The sequence below is a fragment of the Gadus chalcogrammus genome, chromosome 11, assembly GCF_026213295.1.
Source record: "Gadus chalcogrammus isolate NIFS_2021 chromosome 11, NIFS_Gcha_1.0, whole genome shotgun sequence".
Classification (NCBI taxonomy): Eukaryota; Metazoa; Chordata; class Actinopteri; order Gadiformes; family Gadidae; genus Gadus; species Gadus chalcogrammus.
In genome coordinates, this window is record NC_079422.1 from 2,385,679 (window position 1) to 2,403,900 (window position 18,222).

Here is an 18,222-nt window from a genome sequence, read left to right on the forward strand (position 1 = left end):
CAGAGAGTGCCTGAGTCTCTTGGGATGTTTTACTGTCATACCTCAGTTTTTGTGGTGGTGGGCAGAGAGGAGGGTCCATTCTCAGCCCCCAGTGCACTAGAGGCCCCTATAGGGGAGCTGGGGCCAGAACCAGGGGCGCTGTTAGTGGGAGTAGAATCTGTGGAAAACATCACCGTTAGATGGGCATCGTTATAACAGCTACATTCAGTGTTCCCAAATGCCCAGATCAAGACATGATCCCAGACATGAAATGCCTCAGTGAGAAATGAAAATTGCTTCACCTGGAAGAAGCCTCCCTGTTATTTTTTCTGAGCAAATATTTGTCAGAAACATCTACAGATAATGGAGTAAGAATTAAATCAAAGCAAAAATGTGTAAAGATATTTCAGGATATCTAGCAGAATTTTTTTTGTGTCAATAGAAAATCATGACAGAAAAACGTCCTCAGCTAGTCGTACCCATGAGCTCCAGAGCCCTCTTCTTGTAAGGAGTTATGATGTTGCCATCCCTCCTCTTCAGCATGGGACTGCTCCTCCGCTCAGCCACCTTCTGCTTCAGCCTGGACCGCACCTTCAGGTTGGGCTCCGAGGCTTGAGAACCCAAACAAACACAACCTTAATTAGTATCTTAAGTAAGGATACATCATTATGCATTCAATGTATGGTAGAAAATACATTCTCGAGCAATCAGAGCTGTGAAGAAAAGTGTTATAATACATCAAAAAAAGTATAACAAATGTACAAATCTCAGATCAAGGTATGATCAAAGTCTACAAATACATTAGCTCATGAAATTCCACATGTAATAATTTGAGGAATTCAGAGCCGGTTTCACAGATCACAAACCCACCATCAAGTCCCTTTCCACCTCATCTCACAATTAGGGGAAGCAACACACAGGGGGCCCTATTTAAACGGTTTGAAACGCAAGTATGAAACATGAAACGCAAGTAGCATTGTGGGTGGATCTTTGGCGCTGTTGCTATTATACCGACGGATAAATAACGCCTGACGCAATTCTAGTAAGTAAGTAAGTAATGTGGCATTCCCCCGGTGCCACGCCCCCTGTTCGGGAGAGTCGAGGCCGGGATATACCGCCGGTGGCCAACAGCCGGCGACAAACCCCGACTTCCCGAGAGCCGCAATCGGGGAAACGAGGAGCACCTGGGCAGGAGGCACCCAGGTGTTAAAAGGAGGCCACCAAACGACAGATCGGGAGAAGTCGAGTGGAAGAGAGGACGACGCAGAGGACCGAGAGCGTAGAGTGAGCCGCACGGCGGACACGGGAACGACGACTCGAGCAACCCCCCCCGACTTCGATGTACAGCGTACACTTGTGTGAATATAAGAAACCGAGTGTAATAAACCGCCGTTTGAGGCTTTGGACCCTCACACCCTGCCTGATCCTTACTTGGAGCCCTTCTACCAAACCGAGTTACCACATATGGTGGAGAATGCGGGCAACTCGGTCCACGTGCGGCCCCCGGTAAGGACCCCTCCCCGCGTACTGGCAGTGGCTCTTCGTTTTTGATTTTTTTTTTGTTTTTTTCTTCCGGTGCGGTTCCTCCGTTCGCGGAGGTGAATGCCCGCGGACGTAGATGCAGAACCCCGGGACAGCCGCAGGACCAGCCGGCCCGAGAGAATCGGACCCCAGCCTGGCCCTGCTGACGGAGGCGGTGCTCCGCCTGACCCAGCAGGCCATCCGCGACCCGCCGACCACCGCCCCGACGAGTCGGCTCACAAAGCTAGGACCCGACGACGATGTCGAGGCCTTCCTGGAAACATTTGAGCAGGTGGCAACCCGGGAGGGGTGGCCAGAGGCCCAGTGGGCCTATATAGTGGCCCCGTTCCTAACCGGACCCGCCCAGCAGGCGAGTCAGGACCTCAACCCCGGGGACGCGGGCCGGTATGCCGCGCTCAAGGCGACCGTGTTGGCCTACTATGGACACAGCCTTGCGGCGAAGGCCCTCAATTTCCACGAGGCGGCGTTCGACGTCCGAGGACCCGTGCGGACCCAGGTGGCCCACCAATGTCGGCTAGCCCGGAGGTGGCTGGTAGAGGGAGCGGGACCCAGCCCCGTGGATCGGGTCGTGGTGGACAACACCGTGCGACAGCTGCCCCCCGACGCCCGGAGGGTGCTGGCCCACCACCACCCTGAGACCGTGGACGACCTCGTGCGCCAGCTGGAAAACTGGCAGGTGGCCCAGCGGCTGGCGGCGGCCCCGAGACCCAACCCCCGGGCCACCCGGAGAGAGGCCCCAACACCGCCGCCGAGGACCCGGCCGTCCACCCCGCCCCGAGAACGAGGGGAGCCCGAGACCCGGCGCTGCTACCACTGCGGACAACGGGGACACCTGGTCCGCGACTGTCCCGACCGACAGGACGTCCCCATGCCCTCCGCGTGCACCGCCCCGAGAGACCGCCCCACCTGTATGCTGGCGACCTGCTGGACACAGAGCCTCAAGGACTCCCCCACCGTCCCCATCAGGGTGATGCACCAGGACACCCATGCCCTGGTGGACACGGGGAGTGCCGTGACCCTGGTGAGGGCCGACCTAGCCGGGGGCAGGCCGGGGACCCCGATGCAGGTCTCCTGCGTACACGGCGACACCCGGACGTACGAAACCTGCCACGTGGTAGTACGCACACCAGAGGGGGTCTTCGTCGCCCGGGCCGGGATAGTACCGACCCTCCCGGTGCCGTTCCTGATAGGCCGGGACTGCCCCATCTTCACCCGCTTTTGGAGCCCCAGGAGGGGGAACCAGGGGGGACGAGAGCTGCACCGCCCGTCCCGGCGAGGGGCAAGGCGCCCGCCGACGCGAGAGTCCGGGTCGGAGTCCGGACCCGCCCCGCCGACCGCCGCCGACCACGGTCCAGCCCTGGGAGCGACCCGCCGACCGACCGCCGCGCGGACCGAGACCGACGACGAGCCGGGGTCCGGAGGAGAGGGACCGTCGGCGCCGGGGAGCCCGCCCCGATCTACCGGGGACCAGGCGCGACCGGGACCGGGAGACGGAGCGGGGCCCAGCACCGACACCGTTACCGCCTCCGAGAGGGGGAACACCCCCGAGGAGCCCGAGAGCTCCCCCCTAACTGAGCTATCGGACTTCGCCCAGGCGGGGGGGGAGAACTCGGCCCGACAGGGACAGTTCGCTACGGCCCAGCATCGGGACGATGCCTTACGGCACGCGTGGGGGCATGTGGTCGCCCACGACGGACAGGTGAGGGACTCAGTGAGCCACCTGACCCACCCCCACTTCTGCACTCAGCGGGGGTTGCTGTACAGGGTCGACGTGCGCGAGGGGGAGGTAGTACAGCAACTGGTGGTACCGCGACCGTACGTGTCGAAGGTTTTGTTCATGGCCCACACCCATTTGCTCGGCGCACATCTGGGCATGGACAAAACGCGAGAGCGGGTGGTGGCGCGGTTCTATTGGCCCGGGGTACGCAGAGATGTAGCGCGTTACTGCCAGGAGTGTCCCGACTGCCAGCGCGTAGCCCCGCGGGCAGTAGAGCGGAGTCCGCTCATACCGATGCCCATTATTGTGACTCCCTTTGAGAGAATAGCGCTGGACATCGTAGGACCCCTCCCCAGGACGAGCCGGGGACACCGATATCTCCTGGTCATATTAGATTATGCGACCCGATACCCGAGGCCCTCCCACTGCGTGCGGCGACTAGCAAGGCGGTAGCCCGAGAGCTAGTACTACTCTTTAGCCGGGTGGGGCTCCCAAAGGAGATCCTCACCGACCAAGGCTCGTGTTTCATGTCCCGCGTAGTCAAGGAGCTCCTAAAACTGTTACAGGTCTCCCAGCTCCGGACCTCGGTATACCACCCGCAGACGGACGGGCTAGTCGAGCGGTTTAACCAGACCATCAAACGGATGCTCAAGAAGAGCATCGAGGCGGACGGGAAGAACTGGGTCCAGTTGCTCCCCCACGTCCTCTTCGCCATTCGTGAGGTGCCCCAGGCTTCCACGGGGTTCTCTCCCTTTGAACTCCTTTATGGGAGGAGACCCCGTGGAATACTGGACCTGGCGAAGGAGGCGTGGGAGAGTCATCCCTCTCCACACAGGACCACCATCGAGCATGTGGAGCTCGTCAGGGACCGAATGGCCAAGGTCTGGCCCATAGTCCGAGACCACCTCGCCCGTGCTCAGCAGGCCCAGGCGCGCGTGTATAACAGGGGGGCGCGCGTGCGGAACTTCCGACCAGGTGACCGGGTCTTAGTGCTGGTTCCCACCAGCGAGTGCAAGTTTCTCGCGAAATGGCAGGGCCCGTATGAGGTAGTAGAGGCCGTGGGGCCCGTTAACTACAGGGTGAGGCAACCCGGGAGACGTAAGCCCACCCAGGTTTATCACGTGAATCTGTTAAAGCAGTGGCGGGGTGAGGACGACCCTCCCCTACGGGCCCCCATGGCCTTAATGGCTCGGCCCGCGATCCCTGACGTCCCGATGGGGGCCGACCTCAGCCCCGCACAGAGGCAAGAACTAGAGGAGCTGGTGCTGCAGAATCGGGACGTGTTTTCGGACGTGCCGGGGCGGACCTCGGTGATCTCCCATGAGATCCGGACCGCTCCGGGGGTGACGGTTCGGATCCCGCCCTACCGGGTGCCCGAGTCCCGGCGCAACGCCATCCGCGCCGAGGTGGAGCGGATGCTAAAACTGGGGGTAATTGAGGAATCCCGTAGCGCCTGGGCTAGCCCCATCGTGCTGGTGCCCAAACCGGACGGGACCCACCGGTTCTGTAATGACTTCCGCCGGTTGAATGAAGTGTCTGACTTTGACTCCTACCCCATGCCTAGAGTGGACGAGCTGATCGAGCGGCTGGGACCGGCCCGGTACCTGTCCACGCTGGATCTAACCAAGGGGTACTGGCAGGTCCCCCTGGCCCCGTCGTCCCGGGAAAAGACGGCCTTCGCGACGCCGGGGGGCCTGTTTCAGTACACCGTCCTGCCCTTTGGTGTCCACGGGGCCCCCGCTACGTTCCAGCGGATGATGGACCAGGTCCTAAGGCCGCACAGCAGTTACGCCGCGGCATATATCGATGATATAATCATCCACAGCGTCAGTTGGGACGAGCACGTCAAGCACGTGCGGGCCGTGCTCAACGGCCTACGAGCGGCCGGGCTTACCGCCAACCCTGCAAAGTGCAGGTTGGGGCGGGAGGAGACGGCCTATTTGGGGTACCGGGTGGGGAGGGGGAATGTGCGACCCCAGGAGGACAAGGTGGCGGCTATCCGGGAGTGGCCGCAACCCCAGACCAAGAAGCAGGTGAGATCGTTCCTGGGGCTGGTGGGGTATTATCAACGTTTTATCCCGGGGTATGCCACCCTAGCCTGCCCCCTGAACGATCTCACCCGGAAGGCCCTCCCGGATAGGGTCCACTGGACTGAGGCAGCGACGAGGGCCTTCGAGGACCTACGGGGAGCCCTGTGTAAGGAGCCGCTGCTGGTAACCCCTGATTTTAACCTCCCTTTCACCCTACAAACAGATGCGTCCGAGGTGGGACTAGGTGGGTCCTGTCCCAGGTCCGGAACGGAGAGGAGCATCCGGTGACCTATCTCAGCCGGAAGCTCCTCCCCCACGAGCGGAACTATAGCACGGTTGGAAAAGGAGGCGCTGGCCATTAAGTGGGCCGTCACCAAACTGACATATTATCTCCTAGGACACCAGTTCGTCCTGGTGACGGACCACGCCCCCCTGAAATGGATGGCCACCGCCAAGGACACAAATGCTCGGATCACGAGGTGGTTCCTGTCCCTCCAGCCCTTCTCCTTTACCGTGGAGCATAGGCCGGGACGGGAACACACCAACGCCGACGCTCTTTCCCGCCGAGATGCGTGCGGGGGCTGGGCCCCGCGCACGGAGGGGCATAGGCAAAGGGGGGGAGTGTGTGGCATTCCCCCGGTGCCACGCCCCTGTTCGGGAGAGTCGATGGCCGGGATATACCACCGGTGGCCAACAGCCGGCGACAAACCCCGACTTCCCGAGAGCCGCAATCGGGGAAACGAGGAGCACCTGGGCAGGAGGCACCCAGGTGTTAAAAGGAGGCCACCAAACGACAGATCGGGAGAAGTCGAGTGGAAGAGAGGACGACGCAGAGGACCGAGAGCGTAGAGTGAGCCGCACGGCGGACACGGGAACGACGACTCGAGCAACCCCCCCCGACTTCGATGTACAGCGTACACTTGTGTGAATATAAGAAACCGAGTGTAATAAACCGCCGTTTGAGGCTTTGGACCCTCACACCCTGCCTGATCCTTACTTGGAGCCCTTCTACCAAACCGAGTTACCACAGTAAGTACAATTAATTTATAAGGCACATTTAAAAACAGTTTTCACTGGCCAAAGTGCCGTACATGGTGCAAAGAGGCATATAAAAGAACACATACCACATACATAGACATAGATGAAAACATATAAAATAAACAACATATCACAAAAGGGGAGGAAAGGCCAGGGAGAAAAGGTGTGTTTAGAGCCTAGATTTAATAATGGTGATGGAATGAGCGTTTCTGACTGAAGGCGGCAGCTCGTTCCAAAGGCGGGGGGCAGCCACAGCAAAAGCCCTGTCACCCCTCTGTTTCAACCTAGTGCATGGAACGTGCAGGAGACCCAAGCTACCTCATCTAAGGGACCTGGGTGCTGAGTGGTGGTGGATGAGCTCTGTGATGTAGGGCCGGGGCAGGCCATTTAGGGCTTTAAAAGCCATAAGTATGGTTTTAAAATGAATTCTGTGCTGGATGGGCAACCAGTGGAGGGATGCTAGGATGGGGGTTATATGATCCCGCTTTCTGCATCCAGTCAGCAGCCTTGCTGCGGAGTTCTGAACCAACTGAAGGCGAGAGAGGAGTGATTGAGGGAGTCCTAGATAAAGGGAGTTGCAGTAATCCAGCCGTGATGTGATGAAGGCGTGTATTACTATTTCCAGATTGTGAAATGATAAATGGGGTTCATCTTGGCAATGACTCTGAGCTGGTAAAAACTGCTCTTGACTACAGCAGCAAATTTGCTTGTCAAAGCAGAAATGTGAATCAAAGATGACACCCAGGTTTCTGGAGTTGGGTTTGACCAGGGCCGGATCTACCATTAGGGCACACGGCACTGTGCCCAGGGGACCCAACCATTCCCAGCCAGTGGGGGGGCACCACACGAAAGAAACTTTTTTTTTTTTTTTTTTTTTTTATGAATGTTTGTACTCTTAAAATAGTTATACATGGTATTATTAAATAGGGTATTCATTTAAAATTCATTATTAAAACGAATGTCATAAGAACAGCAATATAATGATTCTGAACAATATAGTGGCCTAATGTGACAGTTAACCCCCCTCCCATAACCTGTCAATTGAGCCAGTCCACCTATGGTGAAAAAAAAAAACCACGGTAGAGATGAAAAATTTATGAAAAATTGACAGTCACAGACATGATGAGACATCAACTGAGTGGTTTCGCTTTTTTCCAGATTTTTTTCGGGGAGGGGGGGGGGGCCTTCAGACATTTGTGCCCAGGGGCCTATGATTTGTTAATCCGGCCCTGGGTTTGACGTAGGGGGAGAGAATACCTAAGTCGGCCGCGCAAGGGGCTTTGGATTTGGAAGGGCCAAAAATAATGACTTCCGTTTTGTCCTTAATTTGGAGGAAGATACTACCCATCCAATCTTTTACCCCCTCAAGGCAGTCAAGGAGGGTCTGGAGCGAGTCTGCAGATCTGAGAGGAAGATATAATTGCGAGTCATCAGCATAAAAGTGAAATGCAATGTTATGCTTCCTGATTATAGTACCTAGAGCAGTGGTTCTCAACCTTTTTTGACCTTACCCTGATCCTCTGGCGCAAATATACAAACATTCAGTCACGAGAGAGGCCAAGAAAGAAGAGTTGAGGAAGAAAAGGTTGGATTGAACATTCATTCAGTGCGGGCACTCCCGTGACTCCCGGCCGCCACGTCTCCCATCGTGCCGCGGCACCCTGCGGCCAGGGTACCTTGACCTTGGGCACCGCGACCACTCCCGCGTCTCCCGCGACTCCCACCATGCCCCGTGAAAGAATGAATGAATGGCCCGGGAACCACGGGCACCGCGGCCCGGGCAACGCGGACTCCACGAAAACAGATCGCATGCAGAGGCCTATATATTTTGTATTTGAAATGCAACAGCCTTTTCGTGGAGACTACGCTCAGAGCAGCTGGAACTGAACAAGAGGAAGGAGGAAAACGGGCTATGAAACAAAATTTGATATTTTTTTCTTGCTATTGGCAATGTTTGATTGTGTTGTGTTGGTTATTGAACTGTTAACCCGCAAACTTTGGTTATGTTTATCAGAGTTACTATAGAGATCATGACGATACCGCGCTGTATTATCAATGTTCCACTGTGCATAGACAGTAAAAAGTAGCTGAGATGGTAGAGGGGTTAGAAACCAATAAATGAAAATAGGCTATTTATTTCAGGTAGCCTATTTTTTTACAAAAAAATAATAATAATAAAAAGAACCGCCCCCGTTGAGAAACCATGACCTAGAGGGAGCATGTATAGGCAGAAGAGGACAGGGCCTAAAATTGACCCCTGGGGGACCCCACAGGACACAGGGGCAGAGGGTGAGGAGAACTGTCCGATAGACACTGTGAAAGATCTATTCTAAAATGGGTTGGTCTGAGGTAGCTTAATTACTCATAGGTGTGTTTTGGGCGTAACATGCAATCAACCAATTAGAGTGCCATCTTCCATCTCCTTAAGTGCGAGTTAATATTTTGACAGCGCGGTTGCAGTCTCCGCTGATACAGATGCATGACCACATGAATTTCAAACTTCAAGTGGCTCAGTTTATGGCCAAATAATAGGACTAATTCTCACATGGAATAGCGTTTTCTTCTACAACTTCAGAAATACTGAGTTGTCATGTAAATTTCGTCAAAGAGAACACATATGTAAGGTTGTTAATTAGACAGGCCACCATGTGGCGCTGTTTACTGCGATTTGAATATTGTGTCCCTTGTGGGCCAACGTAGTTTGTGTGTGCGCCATCTTGTTTCATGTTTGACCCTGATGGTTCCAAGGTGAGCAGTGTTTTAGTTATCTATATTTTAAATATAAGTTTAAACCACCCATCCGTTCAGTTTGTTTGGTCAATATGTTGCATAGGATGATTGTTTACTGTTGAGTGTTACATGTGATGAGTGTGTTTGGGTCTTATATGATCTCGTACAATATGATTTTGTCTACTGCTTAATTTAATGTTTTCGTCCTTTTCTTCTTTTATCTGAAAGAGAATGTTTATTGAATTATATAGTTTATGGTTATATGTGTTTATATTTACATTTTGTTGGGTCAAAGAGTATTTTTCTAAATCTTGTTTCATATGTTTGACCCTAATGGTTCCAAGTTCCAAGACGACTGTTGAAGAATTTCCACCGTTGGGGAATAAATTGCCAAGTGTCTTCCACAATCCCGAACAACTGTGCCTCGTGTTCCTTGTCTACCCATCACACCAACAATCAAACACAACGCAGAGTCCAAGGGTCATAGAGAGGCAGCGGGACATTTGGATTACATCTTTGGTGCCGTGACCCGGCACCAAAGGCCGCAAGTAAACCATCACCAATCCGAGGCCGCAAGTAAACCATCACCAATCAGTGAGGCCAAAGACTACCAACCGATCCATCAGGTTTGCAAATGCTCCTCTACAGTCTCACATTCAAGACCATCAGACCAGTTGGAACCCCACAGATTCAGGAGCAGGCTCACATCCTACCAACCCCCAATTATATCACCTTATAATGATCACTGTAGTACTCCAGCTCATAGGTACACATCACCAGGCTCTGGAGCCTCAATGCAGGTACCCCCACTATGCCTTGACAACAGCCCTGGTGCGAGACCAAGTTACCAGACCAACAGGTCAGATTACAGCCTGTCCAGTGTAACCTCTCTAGTGCCCCAGGCCGTGGTCCAGTCACCGATGGTCTCTGCCCCCCTGCCTCAAGCCAGCGTGCTTGATTCCACAACCATGCTGCCACCTCAAAGCTTCTGACGCCCCGGCTTCCCGGGAGACGCAAGCTGTACAGCAGCCCACTAATCATCAAATTACCCCCCCTTATCCAATCCATACTGTTCAGCCTAACTCCCTGTCCTACACCAGTTATGCATATCCCACCCCAGCACCCCAAGTACCCATGCCAAGCTTTCAACAACCCCAAGTAATGAACATTACGAGTAACCCCCATGAAGCTGGGCAGACCCTCCAACGGCCAGATTATGGACCTAACCCCCAAATGCATATGTCACAATCTACAGTTCAACTTCCACTGGATGTAACTTATGCAGCTTTTGATCACACAGCTCCTATCCATGCCCCTGCCCCAGCCTATCTACCAACATCTGCATCATACCCTCAAGCCGGCATGTATCCCAATGTCTTCCCCCAGCCCACACCCTTTCATCCATCATCCATCCCACATATGCACCCCGGTCTTTCTGAGCCACTACAAAGACCACCTAGCAGAGCTCTCACCAACCCGGGCCTTCCACCGGCTGCCTATGGTGGTTTCATGCAAACTCACCAGGGGAAAAATGTCCAAGTCTTCACTGGTAACGCAGACAGCAAGATCCTGGTAGAGGACTGGGTCTGTGACATGCAGTATCTCCTGGAGGCAGTTGAGCTCCCCATGCACCTTCGCCTCTCTACTGTTGTGCGACACTTGAGTGGTGAGGCCAGGAAGCTGGTTCTGAATCTACATCCCAACGACCAAACCCCGGAGAAAGCATTTAGGGAAATGAAGTGGAGTATGGGGACTCACACAGCTCCGTAGATCCACTAGCTGACTTCTACGAGCGTAGCCAGAGGACAGGAGAGTCGCCCTGCTCTTATACTATTGCACTGGAGGCAAAGCTACGGGCTGTGGAAGAAAGTCAAATAGGGGGGAGACCTTTCCCAGACCGCGATAGTAAACTCACCCGACAGTTTTTAAGAGGGCTTAATGATGAGGAGGTCTATGTAAGGATTGCAGCGATGAAGCCCAGGCTTTGGAGTTTCCGAGAGCGACAAGATGAGCTCAGGAACCTAGCAAAAGAGACAAAAAAGTTCCAGTCGCAACATAAGGCAAATAAAACACATGCACAGGTGCATGTTACACCAGAGGGTGGCACAAATGTGAGGACAGAAAGGACAAAGCATAACAAAGAGTGGTCAGAGTTGTCAGAGATGGTCAAGAGATTGGCTGCTAACCAAGAGGAGCAGATGGCCAAGCTGTCTCGTCTGGAATCAAAAATGTATGCCCCACCCACTGTTCCCCCATTAAGGATCCAGGCACCTGCTGGCACTGCAAACCAGAACTCAAGTTTTGCATGTTACCGGTGGGGGAAGCAAGGTCATACAGCCCGTGTCTGCAGAGCGGTGCTCCCTGATCCAAATCTATCCTGGACTCGCCAACAACAGCCTATGACACTTGCAGAGGAGAACCCACCCAATTCAGCTCAGCATTTAAATGCCTAGAGCCTGTGGTCGCAGGGGAAACCATGGGCGAGCAGCAAGACCCCCCACAGCAGAGTAAGGAAACTGTCGGTGAGGACAACCCATTTGTGGGTCCTAGACATGAGGGGGAGGTAGAGGTCAATGGGATGAAGTGCAAAGCTCTGATTGACTCTTTCTCTCAGATAACCAGTATTACTCATGGATATTGGTGCAACCACCCAATCCTTAAGAACCAAAAGCTGCAACCTTCTAAAATACCCATAGAGGGCGCAGCAGGTCAGAGTGTGCCCTACTATGGTGTCCTGCACATTAATTTGAAAGCACTGGGGAAAGAGTTCAAGACTGTGCCTGCCTTTGTTGTCCCTGATTCTGTCCCTGAGTACCGCTCCTCTGTTCCTTTGCTCATGGGAACAAATGTCATCCGTGCCTCCAGGAGGCACCTCAGAGCAGCCTATGGCAAGCAGTTTCTTCATAGGGCTAAGGAAAACCACCCAGAGTGGCACACCGCTCTACTGGAGATTGACGGCACTGACTATGGTGCAGCGGATGACATGGTGGGCCCTGCTGTGTATACTGGCCGTAAGATACGGATTCCTGCAGGGAAAGAAAGAGACTTAAGGTGTGAGATAAAAGCTGGCCCACGGCGAAAGACGTATACTGCCCTGATTGAAGGCAACTCCCCCCTACAGCTTCCCCAGAATCTCCTGGTTGCTAAAGTCTGTGCTGATGTAAAGAGAGGCTGTGCCCCTGTCAGGCTGATGAACCTGTCCCAGCATGCTATTGTGATAAGGCCACACACACATCTGGCCAATGCCTTCCTGGTGGACCATGTTGTGGAATTTTCAGATGACAAGCAGAGTAGCTGTCACAGCAATGGTAGTAGGGAGGCATGCCTGAGTCTGGACCAAGTAGTGGCAAATTGTAAGGTGGACGTAAGTGAAGCAGCGGTCGAAAATGAACACCAGCGCTCCCTCCTTAACCAACTAGTGGAGAGGAATGTAGGTGTTTTCTCCCAGCATCCCCTGGACTATGGCCTCACAAAAACAGTGCAACATGACATACCCCTGGTTGACCCTAAGCCTTTTCGACTGCCGTACCACAAGATTCCGCCTGCACAGTGGCAAGATGTGAGGAAACTGTTGACGGAGATGGAGGCAACAGGAGTCATCAGGCCTAGTAAGAGTCCATATGCTTCCCCAGTAGTGATTGTCACTAAGAAAGATGGATCACTAAGGTTGTGCGTAGACTACAGGAAGCTAAACTCCAAGCAAAGTACTTCTCCACACTTGACCTCACATCTGGTTACTGGCAGGTGGAGGTGGCAGAGCATGACAAGCACGAGACAGCATTCAGCACTCCCATGGGGCTGTTTGAGGCCAATAGAATGCCCTTTGGGCTGCAGAATGCTCCGTCCACCTTCAAGGGACTGCTTTGGGGATTAGAACTTCACCCACCTTCTGATCTATCTCGACAACCTCATAATTTTCTCCAAAACTTTTGAAGAACACCTGGAGAGATTGCAGCTAGTTTTCGACAGGCTTCAAGAACATGGCTTGAAGTTGAAGCCCTCCAAGTGCCATCTTGTGAGGAAAGAGGTGCAGTACTTGGGTCACTTGTTGTCTACAGAGGGGATCAAGACAGACCCAGAGACGATCAGCAGGGTAAAGGACTGGGAGAGGCCCACTTATCGGAAGGAAGTACTGCAGTTCTTGGGGTTCGCTGGATATTACAGGCGGTACGTTGAAGGCTACTCAAGTATAGCTGCTCCTTTATACGGCCTCACATCTTGTGATCCCAGAAAGAAAATAAGGGGAAAGAAGAGATTGGGTCCCGAACCACCCTTTTTGTGGACTGCAGAGTGCAAAAAGGCCTTTCAGTCCCCGAGACAAAAGTTGACAACTGCTCCAATGCCGGCCTATCCAGATTACAGCCAGCCTTTTGTGCTTCAGGCTGATGCATCGGGAGAGGGGCTTGGTGCGGTCTTGGCTCAATTCCAGGGTGGAACCGAGAGGGTCAGCAGAGGCTTGAGCCCAGCTGAGTCAAGGTATCCTGCGCATAAACTAGAGTTTCTTGCTCTGAAGTGGGCCGTGACAGACAAGTTTTATGACCATCTATATGGGCGTCCATTCTCTGTCCAAACGGACAACAACCCACTCAAATATAATAATAATAAATTAAATGTATATGGCGCTTAACTCTAAGACGCTTAGATATGTGATTAGATAGCTGGATGCAACAGGCCAGCGGTGGGTGTTTCGGCTTTCTGCGTTCGACTTTGACATTCAGAATCGAAGGGGACGGAGTAACGCAAATGCTTGACGCCCTCTCCTGTATGTCCAGCAAGGAGGTCACGCAGGTCCTACGAACCTGTCCTCAGCTGGTAACTACTAGTGAGAATGAGCGCGTAGAGGCACAGCCCACCAAAGAACCAGGCGGCTCCCCTGGAAAGACCACTGAAGACCCTCAACCGCCAAACCCTCAACGGCCAACGTCTAGTGAGCCCTATAAAGAGGTGGGGACAGAATCACTGCCTGCCATGACAAAACAGGAGATCCGTGTGGGGCAGAAGGAGGACCCTGTCATTGGCCCTGTCTTGCACTTTAAATCTTTAAACCACAAACCAAACCGCAGCAAGAGATTATGTGGTGGTGGTCAAGTGTGCCTTCTCTTAAAAGAGTGGTGGAGAGTGGTGATAAGGGATGGTATCATGTACCGCCGCATCCAAGATGGCCAAAGGGGAGCAGTGGAGCAGTTGGTGTTGCCAGAGAAGCTACGTGCAATGGTCAAGACTGCTCTCCACGATGACCCAGGGCATCTAGGATTTTAGAGGACGTTGCAGATGATTAGAGAGAGATTTTACTGGCCAAGAATGTTCCAGGACATCAAGGCTTGGTGTGAGCAGTGTGAAAGGTGCTGTCTCAGGAAGACTCCAAGTGCAGGCCTCAGGGCTCCCCTGGTCAGTATCCACAGCAGTGCCCCTATGGAGCTTGTGTGTGTGGACTTTTTTGAAGAACTTTTTTGTTCTTGTGGTTACAGAACACTTTTCCCGCTATGCACAGGCCTACCCAACAAAAGACCAAAAGGCCTGCAGAGTGGCTTAAGTTCTGTGGCGAAACTTCTTCTGTTCTTCTTCTTCGGTTTGGTTTCCCCCAAAAGCTTCATGCAGACCAAGGGACCAACTTTGAAAGTGCTATTGTTAAGGAGCTGTGCAAGTGTACTGGCATCACTAAGACCCATACAACCCCCTACCACTCCCAGGGCAATGGGACCACTGAAAGGGCCAATCGTACCCTCATGAACACGCTGGGGACGATGGAGCCTCACTTAAAGCCCCACTGGCATGAGCATGTCGACGCAATGACACATGCCTATAACAACACGATTCCACTGGGTACACACCATACTATCTGATGTTCGGTAGTAGGGCTGTAACGATACACCAACTCACGATTCGGTTTGTATCACGATTTTTGACCCACGGTTCGATACATCCCACGATTTTTAAATTTAAATAGCATTTTATTTAACACTTATATAACAATTAACTTAATGTAACATTTAATAACAAATAATTTGGAACACTGAAATGATTTCAACACAACAATTACTACTAAAGTATAGCTAAATTAATAAATAAATAACCAAAAATTGCAGTTGGAGGATGCTTGCAGGTAGGCAAAAACTCTCAACTAGTTTGGTGGTTTGGTCAAATATCGTTTAGCGCTTCTTATTAAGTAGCTTAAATAATGACATAATCAGGCCTTATAGAATGCAACATGTTTAATAGCCTAACTTTCAAATAGATGGGAAAAAACATGAACGTCTAACATGAACGTTGCAATAACGAGGCATAGTGTTACGAGTAGCGTATGTGTGTGCTCGAGAATGGCAGTTTGCGTGTGTGAGTGACGTCAGCGAGTGAGTGGACGAGCGAGGAGAGCGAGCGGTAGCGTGTGTGTCTAGTGAAGAAACTAACGAGTCCGGTAGAATAAATTACCCATCCTGTCAATAATCGGTGGTCGCTTCAGTCCGACCTATAAGCAGACCAACTGCCGGTCAAATCACACAAAACAATAGAAACAGGGATCACACAGGCAATTTTTTTCGCGCTTGGTCCACTCTGGATAAATGTTCATATCGCATGTGAGGACTTCGACGGCTGGGGAGAAATGCAATCCAGCGTAGCCACGGAGAGCTGTCATCACAGAGAGGGCATCTCGTCGCAGACTTGCGGCATCGTTAAGAGGAGCGGTGTCAGCGGACTATTATTTAGACATATTATTAGCACATTTCAATCAGACATTTTGACCGGAGAGTTAGAAAGGGAGTATCTCGCTTCTGCCTTCTCACACCGCGAGACAGGTTTGTGGCTTTGAGTGTCGCGATTTCGGTTTCGATACGCGTATCGTTACAGCCCTATTCGGTAGACATCCCAGTAGTGATGGGAATCGAGAACCGGTTCTTGTTCAGAACCGGTGCCGAGTCAACCGATTCCTTGGAATCATTAGCAAGCCTGCTTAACGATTCCGCTTATCGGTTCCGGTCGCACAAATGCGTCATGACGTCACACACACGCTGCTTTGTTTTGGTTCAGAACGCAGCAAACATGGTGCCGCCGAGGGAGAAGCGCATTGTGCTTTCACACAAAACCGGCGACAAGTTTGGATTTTTTCGCGCCACACTTTCGCCGTACACAGGCGAGCGCATTAATGAGGATTTGTGCCGCGACAAATTTGCTTGGGTTGATATATTTCAACTGTTACATGTGTAACGTAACAGCCAATCAGCGTTCAACCGTCAAACTCAGTGCAGTGCAGTCCGGGGTGAACTGCAGCATGGAGGAGAAAGTGATTATAAACTATATAATTTATTTCATTATATAGTTTATGGTTATATGTATTTATTTTTACATTTTGTTGGGTCAAAGAGTATTTTTCTAAATCTTGTTTCACATGTTTGACCCTAATGGTTCCAAGTTCCAAGACAACTATTGAAGAATTTCCACTATTGGGGAATAAATTGCCAAGCGTCTTCCACAATCCCGAACAACTGTGTCTCTTCATGTAATGGTATGGTTAGGTCTGGGACCTGCGTAGCTAAAAAAACTGTTTTAGCAATAGTAATGAACGTGTCCGGGACATGTATAGCTATAAAATAAGTAAAGATAAAACTGGGTTTTACTTTACTTCACTTTGCTAAGACATATGCACGTTTGATGTGGTATGCAAAAGGTGGTGCAATAGGATGTTGTGCAGAGAATAAGGCGTATGCACGTTTGATGTGGTATGCGATGTACATAGGAGTGAATCAAAGTGTGGACAACATCAAATGCGAGCAATAGGTAGAATAAATGAAGATTAGGTCATCCAATATACATAGTTAGTGTAGGACAATCGGGTAGTATGATGAAGGTAACTAAGGTTATTATGAGATACGGTTAACACAGAAGTGATATTGAACATGCAAATTTTAACATTGTTATTTCCCTTTTACATCTTTTTTGTTATAGCAACTTGGTTGCACTACGGCGTTGTTAGGTTTGGTTGTCATTCAATGCGCATGGCTGAAGCAATGCGCAAGGAGGGATGTAGTGTGAAATTAAATCAAAGTAGATACTGTAAAACAATTAAAATTAGAATTAATGGAAATATGTTTTTGAACAACTAACTGCTGTACATGAGTTTGTATTTCTGCAATAGAAACAAAAGTTCCAGAACCAGATGCAGACACACCCGGAGCCTACAAACTACCACCGCCGAGCAAGGACTAACAGTCACATGAGGAGATCAAATAACAGCAGGATTTGAATCGGTTCTGTTTTGGTTGTCCACCATTAGAAAAATATTGTTTGTATAAATAACATATCATAATCAGCAACAGTTCGTACAGTTTTCCACAAATAAGGTTAAAGGTATGGATATGTTATTGACAGAGCAAGGAGGGATGTATGCGATGATAAGGCACAACATGAACATGTTGTACTTTTATCCCCAATAACACAGCTCCGGTTGGGTTGGTGGCCAGGGCGCTGGCATGATTACAATCCCTCAGGTTCGAATTGGCAGAGAACTCCGGCATTAATGACCCTTTCACAGGATGGATGGAGAATATGTTTGGGAGGTGGAAAGGCATGATCCAGTAAGTGCCCGTCGCGGGAATAAATGCAGAGACCGTGTTAATTGTCACCGGCTGCCGTTGTATTCCCTGCGCACGAGGGCTACTGCATCTGCTGATCACCACAGCAGTGGGCGCTACAGAAGCTTCAAGTGCCATTCAGGCTTACATGGGGATCAGATATGATCCGATGAAAGTGGACGAGACCTCACCTGAGGGGCCCGACCCTATCCAGCTGTAATATGTAGAATAGTCAACACCTATACTATTCTAGTAGAAGCGCCAGTATATACGATAATCAATATCCCGGATTTACTTGAATAACAAATTTTGAACCACCAAGACGGGTTGTGTTTGTTATTATATAGTATTGTTTGGTTGCGAGTGCAACCCGTTATTTCTGTATCGCTGCATTGATAATGGTACTGTTGATCTTCTTTGAGACGGTTGTTTACAGGCCACCTGTTGCTGACACGATGACGATGGAGAACCTGTTTGGAGGCTCCCATGATGTAAAAGTAACCTCTCTGAGCTGAGCCCTTGACAAGGAGGGACGAGTCTTGGGTTCATGAATTACAGGCCCCGATGGCGACAGAAGAAACAATGGCTACGATAATAACAACGCCCAAAACCACCCACA

At 51.4% G+C, this 18,222-nt stretch overlaps 1 protein-coding gene across 3 annotated transcripts in view; it reads right to left on the bottom strand.

Moving 5' to 3' along the window:
• Positions 1 to 18,222, bottom strand: part of hdac9b (histone deacetylase 9b) — a 66,097-nt gene that overhangs the window by 23,351 nt on the left and 24,524 nt on the right. For all 3 annotated transcript variants that reach the window (XM_056602916.1, XM_056602915.1, XM_056602917.1), the window contains exons 6-7: positions 459 to 590; positions 42 to 157 (exon numbers count right to left, since the gene is read on the bottom strand). In XM_056602916.1, coding sequence (XP_056458891.1) covers positions 42 to 157; positions 459 to 590 — 248 coding nt within the window. The remainder of the gene's footprint in view (positions 1 to 41; positions 158 to 458; positions 591 to 18,222) is intronic.